At 63.7% G+C, this 13,795-nt stretch overlaps 1 protein-coding gene across 2 annotated transcripts; it reads left to right on the top strand.

Annotated features, from left to right (window-relative positions):
- Nucleotides 1-1,162: 1,162 nt before the first annotated feature.
- KIAA1755 lies at nt 1,163-13,405 on the top strand. 2 transcript variants are annotated; one of them, XM_084538120.1, is made up of 15 exons: nt 1,163-1,303; nt 4,127-4,324; nt 4,738-5,655; nt 5,926-6,043; nt 6,130-6,282; nt 6,830-6,953; nt 7,333-7,426; nt 8,214-8,300; nt 8,781-8,897; nt 9,222-9,320; nt 9,418-9,566; nt 10,456-10,594; nt 10,868-10,990; nt 11,692-11,883; nt 11,960-13,405. In XM_084538120.1, the coding sequence occupies exons 1-15, from the start codon at nt 1,301-1,303 to the stop codon at nt 12,929-12,931; spliced, it is 3,486 nt and encodes a 1,161-aa protein (XP_084394246.1). In that variant the 5' UTR covers nt 1,163-1,300; the 3' UTR covers nt 12,932-13,405. The 2 variants fall into 2 exon arrangements, with proteins under 2 accessions (XP_084394246.1, XP_084394245.1); XM_084538119.1 differs by having other exon boundaries at nt 4,738-6,043.
- The last annotated feature ends 390 nt before the right edge of the window (nt 13,406-13,795 follow it).

Below are 13,795 nucleotides of genomic sequence, written 5' to 3'. Positions count from 1 at the left end.
GCCGTTCCAGCCATCCCCGCTCCCGTCTCCATCCCAGCCCCGGCCCAGCCCTGAGCCTTTGCCTGCAAACACGAGGGGGGGCACGGCAGCGGGCAGGTGGGCACCCGGTGCTGTGCCTGGGGGACCGGAGAGCTGTGCTAAATGTCCGTGCTTTGCACACTGATACAGCGGACCTGAGGCTTTGGCTCTTGCACTGATTGCTTTTGTACAACTTCTGGTTGCCCAATCTCCCGCTCTGCCCCCAGATAGGTACTTTCCATTGCTGAATCATCCCAAAGAGCCGTCAAAGGCACTTTTCTTCTGCTCTACCTTTGGGCCAACCCAGAAATAAAGACTCAAGAGTTCTGCGAAGCGCTCTCTTTGGCATACACCAGCCTGCGTTTAATTAAAAAGGGGAAATCCACCCCAATCAGCGTACGCCTGCACGTATGGCCACTCACACACACACTCTGTACACATGCACGTGCACACGCAGAGTTTTGCAGGTCCCTGGTGCTGGGGAGGACGGCGATGCACAGCAGGACGTGGCCGGGCACGGGGCTGGCCGGGGGCTTTTGCAGCTGCGGCACGGAGCAGCCCCGGGCAGCGCAGCCCCGTGGTGGGGGCTCAGCATGGGGGGAGCGGAGCGGGTGGGAGCGTGGCCCCCGTGGGCACGGGGCTGGCATCGGGACAGTTCCGTGCCGGGGCTGTGGGCGTCCCCATGGCCACAGTACAGCCACCCAAATGACACCCAAAGGACACTCAAAGGACACCCAAAGGACACCCCACTCGGCGCCCCGTGGCCGGGCAGTGCTGGCAGCCGGAGCCACCGAGCCCGAGCACCGCGTCCCACGGGCAGCCCCTGCTGCGCCCCCCTTCCTTTCCCTTCCCTCCCCTCTCCTCCGCTCCCCTCCCTCTCCTCTCCTCCCCTTCGCCCTCCCCTCCCCTCCCCCGCCAGTGGGGCTCGCTCTTTTTCTTCTTCTTTTCTTTCTTTCTTTCTATTTTTTTTCCCACATTGACGCGGCCGGTGGGAGGGAGCCTGCCCGTCGGACGGCCCGGGCGCGCCGATGGGGCTGGGGGTGGCGGCAGCCCCGCAGCACCCACGGGGCACCGGGACCTCATCGTGGGGCACCCGGACCACGTCTTGGGGCACCGGGACCTCATCACGGAGCCAACAGCCGGGGAGAAGCCGCAGCGGAGCGGCGGAGCGCGGCGGGACAGCCGCGGGCAATAAAGCAGCGCTCGGGCCCCGCGGAAGGAAGAGGGAAGGGACAGTTATTGCCGCGGTCTCCCCCGGGCCCTCTGCCACTTCCCATTGAGCATGGTAATGCCTTCTGCTTTCGTATCCTTTACGCTGCCGCTGCCCCCAGCACCTGCTGCCCGCACCCCGTGTGCCCGAGCACGAGGCTGGCACCGAGCGCGGAGGCGTCGGGTGGCAGCGGGCTCGAGGCGAGCCGTGCGCGGGGCCTGAGGGCTTCAAGTTCCCTGAAAAACTTGGGGTGCAACAAGTGGGTGCTGCTGCCTGAGCCGTGCCAGCCTCGCGGGCACAGGGACGTGCAGCACGTCCCTCCCAGGCTGTCTGTCCGTCCGTCCCTGCAGCTGCACACGCTGTTGCCTTGGGCTCCCGGGCGATGCTGCGTTGAGCGCTGGCCTCTGACTCCGTGCCGGGGCTGTGGGTGAGCGTTTGCATCCTACCCTGCCAAACTCGCTGATGGGGAACTGTGGAAGAGGGAGAGGAGCTGTTATTCGCTGCTGGCCCTACTGCTCAAACCTCGCTCCCTTCTCAGCTGGGGAGACGAGGGGGAGCGGAGTCACCCTGTGGCTTTGGGTATGAGTTAAACAACTTCCCCGCACCAAAACACCAAAGCCCAGCTCGCCGTGTTGGTATAAACCACTTCTGAAAAATATGGGTATTTGGGGAGAAATATCAATCTCTATTTAACAGCACTTTGGCTTATTAAAATGGAAATAGCTTTGCAAATGTAAATCTCCTTATGCTCCCTAATGCCTTTTGTTTCATTTCTGCACTCCCTTGCAGCTGGTGGAGGGAAGTGGGCTAATTGGTTCCTTTTTGATTCCTAATCACTCCCTGGCCAGGCTCTCCTCAGCCTCTCGCACGAACACAAAGCTGCTGCGCTGTGTTTACCCCAAAAACCTCTCACAGTGATGAAGTGCTTTGTGACACTTAACAAAAACATTTCTGGTCATTCTAGGCCAAAATATTCCTCAGCACAACCCAGGCTGTATCTGGTGCCTCCATCAGTCAATACTTTTCTCCTGACTTTGGCTGACGCCGTCCCTGCTGCCTTAGGAAGTTCTGTGCGGTTTTATTCCATCTGCAGGAAAGTGCCTCTGGTTACTCAGTGGATCCGTCCCGTAGCAATCCACCTTGTGGCTGGGTTTTGTTGAGGTTGCCAAACCTTGCAGCGTGGCTGTCCCCACTCTGACACCCCACTTTACCCTGGCTGTGGGTCCACCAGTGACCCCCAGGCTCTGCTGGCTCAGCACCTTCCCCGCAGCGAGTGGCAGCCAGGCGGGACGGGGAGGGCAGCGTGGGGTCCTGGGGGGATGGCATTGGGGTGTCATTGGGCTTGGGATGGGGCTGTTGGCACCGATTGGGTTTGGGATGGGGCTGTTGGCACCGTGCGCGCTTTCGCCCCTCCAGACTGCAGTCTGCCCGTGGCATGGAGCAGCCCCGTGGCTCCCTGTGTCCAGGCTTCTCTTTCTGATTTCTTTTGCTTTTTCATCAGTGCCAAATGAGCTTGGCCGGGGAGACTTTGGTTTGTTTTCAGAAGAGCTGGTTTTGGGATGTGCCAGAGCTGTGCAGGGCTGGCCCATCCCTGGCCCTGCTCTGCGCCACCGCACAGGATGGGAAGGAGCCAAGCTCGGGGTGTCGGGACAGGAGGCCCCCCAGGAAGGGATGTCATGCAGGCAGACCAAGTGTGAGAAAATCGGCGGTCATTGGCACGCTCCACAGGGAATGCACGTGCAGACCAGGCAGTGAGCAGGGCCTCGCTTTCTCCCTCTCTGCCCAGGCCCCGCAGCTCCTCCTTCCAGGCACGATGGTGCCACATTTCTGGGTACAGACACAGAAAGTGTCAAGAAGAATTAACCAAAGTGTGACTGCAAAGTGCTTTAGCTAAAGCACATTAAAGCTAATTAAGCTGCATTAACCAAGGCCACATTGTCTCTGGGTGGGCTCCCAGACCCACCGATGGCTGCCCAAAGCCCGTTCCCACCTCCAGCTCGTGCCCAGCCCCCCGGTGCCATGGAGCACCCCTCGCTCTGTGCGCTACGGGGCCAAGAGCAAGCTGCAGTCTTGGTGCTTCTTGGAGCCCCTCTGGCAGAAATACCCCCAACGAGCTGGAGACATCGACATCTCTGTCATCCTTGCTCACTGGCACGGCATTCTTTTCTGCATCCATGTTTATATTCACCCTTGCGCTCTCTGTGATGCAGCTGAGATTTAATACGGATGGTCTGAATGCTTCCTTCCATGTACCGTTGCGTCTGTGAGCTCTGTGTAATTAACGTCTTCCGCAAAGCTGGAGAACAAACTCAGAGAGGCAATATTAGCACGGCACAAAACCCGGCGTTCTTGACCCAGTCTGGAAGTCCGTTCCTTGGCGGGACAGGGCTCTGACCCGGCAGAGCACTTCCCAGAAAACACTCCAGTGATTAATTTTGAGTTCATTGGATCCAGCAGTGGGTCTGAACCGAAACACTCCATCCATCTTCAGATGTTTGTCCTTTCTCCATCTCCCTCCGGCCGCTGCATTCCTACAAGTTGCTGAGCGCGGCACATCTCCGGGGCTCAGCTTAACCCCTCGGCTGCTGCGCGGTGGCTGTCTGAGCAGGGCCGCGGGCTGCGCTCGGTGCCTCTCTCAGGCTCATTAAGGCTCATTAAACCACAGCCAAACCCAGCGAGCTCCTGGACCTGGACCCACCGTGCTCGTGCCCCCGTTGTGCGGCACTCTGTGCGCTCTGTGCCCTCTTTCTCCCCAGCTCCCAGCACAGGACGGGTTTGAGCCCCAAGCTCGGCCGTGCTGCAGGTGGATGTGGCTCGGGATGGTGGCGCAGGCTCCGAGGGGTGCAGGCACCCCACCCCGGGGCCGCTCTCCCCACCGGTGACATTTTTCTCCCGCAGGACGCGCAGTCCCTGGACGCGGCGGTGCAGGGCGCCCTCCGTGCCCTCTACCCACCCTTCGAAGCCACGGCCCCGACGGTGCTGGGCCAGGTCTTCCGCCTGCTGGAGACCAGCTACCGCGGGGACGGGCTCTGCTGCCTGCTCGAGTTCCTCATCCCAGCCAAGCGCCTCTTCGAGCACGTGCGGCAGGCAGCCTGTGTAAGCTCACACATACCCACACCTTGCTTTCCGTGCCCAGTTTTGCCCTCATGCGTGATGCCCTGCGGGGCCGGGCTCTGTCCTGAGCTGTGGGCTCCCCATCTGCACATCCCCACCCCTGTCCCTGTGCCCTCCCCGCAGAGCGGGTGCTGTGCTGTGCCTGGCACGGACCCCAGCACACTGGGAGGTGACCCTCCTGCACCACCTCGCCCCATTAGCATGGGGGGAGCGCACAGCACCCCCAGGAATGGCCACAGGCTGAGCATTGATGGGTGGGCTCCGCTCAGGGACATCCTGGAGGGTCTATGGGCTCTTCAGTCCCCATCCCAGGAAGAGCACACAGGGCCCAGCTGGGAGGGTACGGGAGCAGGCGGAGGCTCGTGCTGATGCCCTGTGTTCTTCCTCCCTCCCAGGCTCCCTACTTTAACTGCATCTTTCTCCATGAAGGCTGGCCCTTGTGTCTGCACGAGAAAGTGGTCGTCCACCTGGCGCCGCTCAACCCGCTCCTGCTGCGCTCCGGGGACTTCTACCTGCAAGCGGAGCCGTGCGAGGAGCACTCGGCGCGCATCACCGTCAAGCACCTCTCCCACGACCTGCGCAGCGTGGAGGAGACGCCCATCCCCGAGGCCACCTACGCGCTGCTCTTCACCAACGAGTGGCTGGAGGAAATTAACTGCGACCATGCCGGGCCCCCCCTGCACACCTGCCTGGTGGCCACGGAGAACGGCATCGCCCCGCTGCCGTGGAGCAAGATCGCCACGCCAGAGTTCGTTGACAAGCCCAAGGCTGGACCCGACACCGTGCCCACGGGTGCCCCGGGTGGCCCCGCTCCTGAGCCGGCAGCAGCGATCACGCCTGCACCCCGCAGCACGGCAAGCACCCCTGAGCCCTACAGCAACATCACAGGCACCATCCCAGGCTGCAAGGACGCCTCCTGGAAGTCAAAGCAGGGGAGATATCCGGGGCTGATCAAGGTGGACCAGGCGGCCTCGCGGCAGACACCGTCCGTGCTGGCTGTGCCCAGCCTGCAGGAGATCATCAGCCAGAACCTGGAGGGGGAGTACGTGGACCTGCTGGACCTCTCCCAGGAGAAGCTGGACCTCCTGGCCAGGTCCCTGCCGCCCGCCCACCCGCTGGGGCAGGGGGCTGCGGCGGCGCTGCCCTGGGCGAGCAGGGGCCCAGGGGTGGGCTCCTGGCCCCGTGGCGGGGGGCCGAGCTCGCAGGAGGGTCCCTGCAGCCCGTGCCAGAAGAGGAGGCTGAGCGGGGAGCCGGGGCTGCACGGCCCACGGTGCCGCCACCGTGACTCCTACCTGGCAGCCCTGCAGAACCCGGTGAGCTTCGGCCCCGGGCTGATGGCAGCCATCCTGGAGGAGCCGGACGGCCCCGTGCCCCCCGCTGCTCCCTGTAAGACCCCCACAGCAAGCGGCAGCAGGGCTGGCCACCTCCACCCCAGCAGCCCCCCGCTGCTCGCCCACCGTCCCCACAGGGCCAGGCCAGGGGTGACAGGGGGGGAGGCGGCAGGGCCGGGCAGCCCCCGGCTCCCCCCAGCCCCTGCTCGCTCAGAGGCTGCAGGCTCTGGCCACAAGTTCTCCTTCCTGAAGGGCCCACGGCTGGGGACAGCACCCGGGGACGGCTCCGCCAGCCAGCACGAGGGGGGCTGGAAGAAGGTGTCAGCCATTTACTCGCCCAGGATGGGCAGAGCCAAGGCAGCCGGGAAAGGTGACGACCGAGTGGGACCGCGGGGGGTTTGCATCTCACTGCCCCACCGCCCTTTGCCAGCTCCTCTCCTCTTTTCCCACGGGCAGGGACGGATGCAGCGGCTGCAGCCCCCACGGAGGACCGGTCCCTGCAGAGCACCAGCGTCCAGAACGGCCCCGTGGCACCCCGCAGCCGGCAGCCACCGGCCTGGCAGGAGCTGCACGCCGGGCTCCTGCGCTCCGGCATCGTCTGCCTGCCAGGTACCGCCGGCTACGGGGGCTGGAGGGGCCTTTCTGCTGGAGGGGAGGGGTCTGGAGGGGGGGTTCCAGGGCTTTGCTAGAGTCCGGAAAGCCCCCAGGTGGAAAATTTCCTTTCAGCTGGGAAAAAATAATCATAATTTAAAAAGACGTTAAAAAGGCAGCTGACACTGTGCTCAGCTGCACGGAGCCCTCCCACACCATTCCTCAGAAATGAAGCTTTTCAGCTTTTAGCTGCCAAATGCTAAATGTTTGGATACTTCCTTTTCCCAAGAGCTGGAATACTCTGGCAAAACCGTCTTTTTTTTTTTTTTTTTTTTAAGGAAAACTGTCCCCAGCAGTTTGGCCCTGGAAATGCCAGGGCTGGTGCTGGTGCGAGAGCCCTCGTGGGCTGGCACGGCTCTCGCTGCCCCTGCTGAAGGGCTGGGAGGGAGCTGGGGCCGGGCAGCCACCGCCTCTTGGTGCTGGTGGGGCAGCGCTGTCTCGGTGCGGGCTGTGCACCCATGGGAGGGGGTCACTCACCCGGTCACTCACCCACTTTCCCCCGCAGGTGGCACGGACAAGCTGGGCAGGGCCCTTCTGCAGGTGACCACCAGCGGCAGCGCCTGGGGGGCTGCCTGGTGCTCTGCTGCTGAGCTGGCAAAGCTCCTCCTCTGCCTCTGCTCCCTCCCCAGGTAAGGGCCGGGTGGACCTGAAGGGACCCCCCCGGCTGCTTCCTGGCTCGGGGGCTTCCAGGACGGGTGCCCTGTGTCCTGCATGCTCCGCGTTGGGCACACACTGGTTGGGCACATCCTGCACACTCCTCGTGTCCTCAGTCCCCACGGCAGTCACCCTGGGGCAGGGGTGAGGACCCCGTGCCCCTGCTGAGGGCTGGTGGTGCTGGTGGTGCCATCCTGCACTGCCCCCAGCTGGGGCTCAGCCGTGGCCCCCATGCTGCTGTTCCTTCGAGGGGCAGTGCTGCCCGGTCTTCCAGTGGGTCTAGTCCGAGGGGGCACCCACTGCCAACCAGCAGAATTTGCCCCCTTGTCACTGTGCTTTATTTCCCTGGGCTAGGAAGGACGCGAAGGACAGCGGGCTGACGGCCGTGGTGGATGCCAGGCGCCAGCCTCCCTCCCCGGCCCTGTTCTCTGCTCTCCGCTCCGTCCAGGTACGTGGGGCTGAGCACTCTGTGGCAGGTACATGCTGGGAGGTCCTGTCCCACAGGGGACACGGTGCCAGCCCTCCTCTGGTGGGATCCTGAGAGCCACATCCAGACCCTGCAGCTCAGAGCAGCCTTGCTGGCAGCCCCCCTGGGATGCCCGAGGCCGTGCTTTTATCTCACTCATGGATTTTTACCTGTAAGCGCCATGGGGTGGGTTTACTGGGACAGATCTCAGCTGCCTGCTGCATCATCACAATATATTTATCTAGAAAAAAACACGTCTCTCTTGCTGCTTTCTCCCCAGCAGACATTCTCATCTCCTGATGGGACTGGCAACACTTAAACAACCGCCCCTTTGTTCCCAAAGTTGCCGTTAAGTCTCTAATTTCTGGGCACGTCCACAGCAGCACAGACAGTCCCCGACCAGGACAGAGTCCCCTGCTCCAAAGAGAGCCCACGCCAGGCTCTTGCACTCCCTGGCCTTGTAAATACCAGCCCCACTGCCTCTGCTGTTCAGGACCAAAGGTCTCAGCCCTGGCAGGATCCATCCTCTGCACCGCTGGTGCTGGGGAGGGACGAGCTGGCTGGTTCCTCTCCATGGGCCCTTTCTGCCAGGGAAGCCGCTGTGCTGGCTGGGGACAGGGCTGTGCCCTGAGCAATTGGTTTCCATTCCACATGCCAGTGAGCCCCGGGAGCTTTTTCCTTTGTTTCCCCCTGGCTTCAGCATCACCACGGGCAGCCCGCGGGCAGCACGCTGGGGTTTGCCCCGGGTGACTCCCCCCTGCCTCCGCAGAGCGTCTCGCCAGGCTGCATCCACGGCGTGCTGCTGCTGGCCGACAAGGAGCTGGGCACCCACCGCGAGAGGCTGCCCGGCGTGCAGGTGAGGGCAGCCATCCCCATCCCGCCCCTGTCCCCTCCTCAGGGTCCCCCTGCTTGGGGACACCAGGCGGGTCCCCACCGCACCGGGGCTGCTGCCCCTAAGGGTCTGCTGGGCAGCACTAGTGGGTGCCTCCCCAGTCACTGCCACTGTTTGGACACAGGTGTTGGGATAACAAATCTAAGCTTGACAGGGCTTCTTCTTCTAGTGCTGCTCTGTTTAATTAATATAATGTGAAATATTAATGGGTTTGGTTACCTGGCATGGCTGTCGTGGCAGATTATTGCAGTCCAGGTGATCTCCCGTGCATCCAAACGCGGTGGAGCTGCGGGGAGCTGCAGCTTGGCATGCTCAGCCCCGGGGGAGCTCATGGGGCGCTCATGGGGGTGTGGGGAGGAGGGATTCGGCCACCAGCTCCACGCTGTCCCTGGGGAATTCTTGGGGTTAGGACCTGGCAGCACTCACGAGCCTCCTGCCCCGCAGGTGGAGACCCTGACGTCGCTGAAGGCCCTGGGCCGCTACGTCGACAGCTCCCAGGTGACAGCGGAGCTGGACGGCACCTTCCCCTACTGCCACGGCGAGTGGGTTCAGTTCTTCCAGGTGTCTGTGATCACGCCGTCAGCTGTCTCCTCACCTTCCCGCGGTGCCCCTCTGTCCCCGAGGCTCTAAGCATGGAGCAGCTTTTGTGTCTCACGGGCATCCCCAGGAAAGCAATAGGAACGCTTGCTTTTGGCTTCGCACCCACATCCACCTCCACTCCCTTCCTCACCAGCCTTCACGCAGTGTCCCCAAAATATTCCCCACCGGCCTGGTAGTGCCGCTCCTCCTCCTTCTGCACCTCTGCCTCCTCCCTGCAGCCTCTGCTCCCATCCCGCTGCCCTCACAGCCGCCCGGCCCCGCTCACCCCGGTGCTTCCCCCCGCAGAAGCTGCATCCCTTCACGGCCAGCCTCAGGCGGGCGTCGGAGCTGCTGCAGAGCTGCATCCAGGAGCTGCGGAGCGCCGACGGCCTGGCGGGGACACAGGTACCGGGGGGCTGTCCCCATCCCTTTTCCCTCACAGCACAGCCCTGATCTGCTCGTCCCGAGCCCCCAGCTGAGGCCCGTGTCCGTCCCTTGGCAGGATGCGGCCGCGTGCATCGGGCGGCACCAGGAGCTGATGCGCAGGGTGCTGAGCGACCCGCAGCTGGTCCGCCTGCAGCGTGAGGGGGGGGCCGTGCTGGCACGGCTGCGGAGGGAGGCTGCCCGGCTCAGCACCTCGCCACCCGTCAGGTAGGAACAGGGCGGCTGCGATGGCGAGGGGGGGACTGGGACCCGACAGAGCCACCTCCCTGGGGACAGCCCGGGCCCCGCCAGCACCAGCATCTTCCCAGCGCGTCCCAGCACTGTCCCCGTGCCCGCTCCTGCCCCGCAACCGGATGGCCCGGTGCAGGATTTCTGCCATCATCCCACAGCCTTGGACCGGGCTCTGGGCTGCTTGAGGCCGCCTGCAGCGAGCCGCGTGGGCTGGTGTCAGGCAGAGCCACTAGATGGGGCCAGGCCCCGGCGATGCCGCACGTGTCCGTGGTGCCGCACGCATGCAGCACTGCTGCTCGTGTCCAGCAACGCCGCTCACGCTCGGCGGCGCACGCACACACGCCTGCAGCACTGGTCCCACTGCTGCCCCCTGCTCCCTTCCCTGGGCTGTCCTACACCAAACCCCATCCCAATGTTGCCTGATGCCTTCAGCCCAGCTCGCCTCATGGGATGGGGAGCTCAGGACACGGCAGTCCCTGTGTTGGACACATCAGTGTCCCTGTGCTCCCCTGCAGCACACATGGTGACGGGGCTGGCGCATGCTGCCCGCTGCCCAGTGCGCCCCCAGCCCAGGGGATGCCCTCGTGCAGGTCCCACACATCACGGGTGGGCTGTGAGGGGGCTCAGGGTGGGGGTGAGGAGGCGACTTGGCCAGCTCCTGCTGCTCTGTGGCTGCCGGCTGCCTGCAGTGCGTGCAGAGGCTCCTGCCCAGCGAGAGCTGCCTCAGCCAGAGGCTTTGGGAGGCACAGAGCAGCCGAGGAGCCAGCCCTCAGGCACCCAGCCCTGCACCCTGCCCCAGGGCAGAGGCAGCCCCGCTGCCCCCCACACCCCCAATCTCCACATCTCCCCATTTCCCCCCCATCAGGGCCAGCATGGAGGCAGCCGAGGGGCTGTACAACCAGCTGGAGGAGGAGGTTCACGACCTGGTGTCGCAGTCCAACAGCTGCCTGGAGCGCCTGGAGTTCCTCCGAAAAGTTCGGGAGCTGGAGGCCGAGTTCAGCAAGGTGAGCGGAGCAGCCCCAGGAAGCTGGCCAGAGCCAGAGCCCCCCGGGCACGGCACCTTAGAGCTGTCCAGGGGGAACGCCACAGAGACATTTTCACATATTTCCTCAGTTTTGATGATGGAGGAAGTGCAGATAATAACAGGATTGCCTGAGCTTTGATTTTAATTGCGGGGCCGCCGTGCATAACCAGTCTGTGAGCCGGGTGGCGCAGGGAAGGAAAGGGAGGTGCCGGGGGGGCCGGTCCCGCCTGACCCCCGCCCGTCTCCCCTGCAGCTCGGGCGCTGGCTGGACGGGGAGGGAGCGGCGCGGCTGCAGGAGATGGGTGCTGAGGAGTGGAGCCCCGACAGCTTCGAGAAGTCCTTCGAGCGCTTTAACGAGTTCCTCCGTCAGGCCACAGTACGTTCGGAGGGGAATTTCCATGGCACTTACCGTGAGCATCGCTACCAGCAGCGCTGCTACCTGGCCCAGGCGCTCTGCCTGGCACTTGGCAGAAATCAGAACGTGCAGGATTAGAAGTGTGCAACCATCACTGCAAAGTTTATACACTGAGCCCCAATCCTCCCACTTTTGCCAGCCCCTTTGCAGCCTCGCTGCCCTGGGGGTGCTGCCCGCTGCTCCCTGCTGCAGGTTGGGCTGAGGCTGCTGTTCCCGAACCCTGAAATCCCTTCACAGCCCCCTCCCCTGCAGGGCCACGCTGCAGAGCCCACAAGTGCATCCAACAGTGGTGTGGTGACAGATTTGTTCCTCACATCCCCCGCGGTGTGAAGGCCCTTCAGGTCCACGCACTGCATGGGGGAAAAAGCAAGGTGAATCTGCAGGGGCCAGCATGATCCAGGTTGTGTGAGGAGCCGAGCCAGGGCAGAGCAGAGATTTTGGGAATCCCCATTTCTCACATGGCCAGAATTGTTTTAGCACAAGCACTGAGCACACAGCTTTGATGGCAGTGCTGTGACCCGCAGAGAATCTCACCCTGAGCAGCCAGGTCCCGGGCAGCAGGTCAGCGCTGTGCTGCGAGCAGGCAATGTGCATCCTTCCTTCCTTCCTTCCTTCCTTTCCTTCCTTCCTTTCTTCCTTCCTTCCTTCCTACCGCCCCACAGGCTCAGTACCGGCACGGCTTGGCCCTGTGTCAGGAAGCGGCTGAGGTCCAGGATTCGGTGTTCCCCGAGGCAGACTCCTTCCAGGTGGCCGCAGCCCTTTTCCAGACGAAGCTGGTGAGCTTCTACAGGCACGTGGAGCGGCGGCAGGCGGAGCTGGAGATGCTGCGCGAGCTCTGCAGGTTCTCCAGCACGGTGGGTGCTTGGCTCCTCTCGGGCACCAGGCATGGGTGGGCAGGAGATCACCAGCGGCTCTCGTCTTGTTTCCTAGATCACCTGGCTGAACGTGGGCTGCAGGCAGTGCTCAGCACGGGTGAAGCACGGGGGGAGCCCAGCAGGGTGCCCGGAGGCTCTGCAGTGCCTGGAGAGCTCCTTCCAGAAGCTGTCGGTGGAGTTCTCCATGGAGAAGCTGCAGGAGATGCAGGCGCAGGTGCGCAGGATGCAGAGCAGCAGCGGGCTGGGAGCCTGGACCGAGGCGTGGCACAAGTACCAGGAGACCCGGCAGATCCTCGAGGAGATGCTGGCAGAGCTGCGGGAGGCCTGGGGAGCGCAGGCAGACGGGCAGGGGGGCGCCCCCAGCTCCTCGGGGTCTGCAGCCCCAGCCCACCCAGCAGCTCCCAGCCCGGAGCGAGCCGTGGCTGAGGGAGCGGTGCAGGACTCGGGGCAGCCCACAGCCAGCAGCGCTCCTGGCCCTGCCGTGGGCATGGAATCAGGTGAAGCCGCCCGCTCAACGCCGAAATCCCCGCAGCCACGCTCCGAGGGGGTGCAGGAGGGCGAGCACACATCGCAGTGCCACAGGGCAGCCAGCGGCTCCCTCCCAAAATGCGACAGCGGAGCCCGGCAGGGGGCTGGAGGAAACCCATCCCAGGAGCGCAGCCCACCCCGTCAGACGCATCCCTCCACGCCTCCTCCCCAGCCGGGTTTTCTGGGTGCTGCCCGCTTGTGTCCCCCCCTTCCAAGCAAGCCCCTGGGACGCGGGACGGTGGCAGCCCCCAGCTCACGAGGCCAGGCGGCGGCCCAGAGGGCGGACACCACGCAGTACTTCCAGGTTTCCAGCCACAGCAGTTTCTCCTCCGAAGACTCAGACTCACAGACCTCCACCGAGGAAGCCCCAGCAGCGAGCCTGGCTGTGCCCCGGGACCTGCCGAGCCCCCGGCTGCCCAGCGCCTCTGAAAAGCCCCCCCAGATTGTTTACCTGGAAAACCACCGCAGCGAGGGGCTGGGCAAAGCAAACCCCAAGTAAAGGTGGCCCCTTCCTGCCTGGGCTGTCTCTGCCTGGCTGTGGATATCTCGATCCCTGACTGGGGCGTCCCCTGCTTGGAGCTGGGGCACCAGGACCCACTGCCCAATGCTTGGTCTCAGATCCTTCATTTTCTTCCAGTTTTTCAGCATTTAACACTCACCCCTCTGTGAAGCAGCAGTAACCTGATTTACCAGATCTCACAAGGTTAATCAATAATCCTCTAGGTGTGTAGCAATCATCATGTAAAGTGCATTTATCCGTGCAAGGGCTGGGTTTGCATCACGCCAGCAGCCCAGGTTCCCAGTAGCTGTGCCAAGGTGCTGCGGGGGGGCCGTGCCCACAGAGCTGTTGTGCCCCCCTCGTGGCACTGCTGCAGCCCCGTCCCAGTGACGACGACGGGCACTTTGTGTGCGGGCATTCGTTAACACGCGTCTAATTCATTAATGGTAATAAACCTGCGGAGCAGTGCCCAGAGTGGTCGTTGTGGAGCACATTGGGAAGCTGCAGCCCACTGCCAGCCAGGCCCCTCGCCCGGGCTCCCCACCACGAACCCTGGGTGCCGGTGCCCTGCAGCAGCTTGCAGAAGAGCCCTCTCCCTTTTTTTAAGGGTTAAGAGGAATGCCTCTGCCTGCAGCCTCAGCCCCGTCCCACCCGCTCCCCTGGTACGTGGGAGAGGTTGGTGTCATCCTGCCCGGCGGCCCCTTGCCGGGAGCGTGCTGCCCAAAGCCCTGGGGACCTGGCGGGGCCGGGCGCGACCCATTCCATCACCGTCCGAGCCGGCCCTCGGGACCCTGCTGAGACGCCCTGAGGGCAGCAGGGACGGGCTGTCCGGGACGGTGACCCGCTGCCCACCCCCAGCAGCCA

The sequence above is a fragment of the Aythya ferina genome, assembly GCF_964211825.1.
Source record: "Aythya ferina genome assembly, chromosome: 16".
Classification (NCBI taxonomy): Eukaryota; Metazoa; Chordata; class Aves; order Anseriformes; family Anatidae; genus Aythya; species Aythya ferina.
This window is presented reverse-complemented; position numbering and strand designations above follow the sequence as displayed.

What these genes read in the sequence shown, in the direction of transcription:
- KIAA1755 (XM_084538119.1), top strand. An exon ending in TGCCTCTGCTCCCTCCCCAG is followed by an intron (nt 6,954 to 7,332) that starts GTAAGGGCCGGG and finishes TCCCTGGGCTAG; the next exon opens with GAAGGACGCGAAGGACAGCG. An exon ending in AGTGGGTTCAGTTCTTCCAG is followed by an intron (nt 8,898 to 9,221) that starts GTGTCTGTGATC and finishes TTCCCCCCGCAG; the next exon opens with AAGCTGCATCCCTTCACGGC.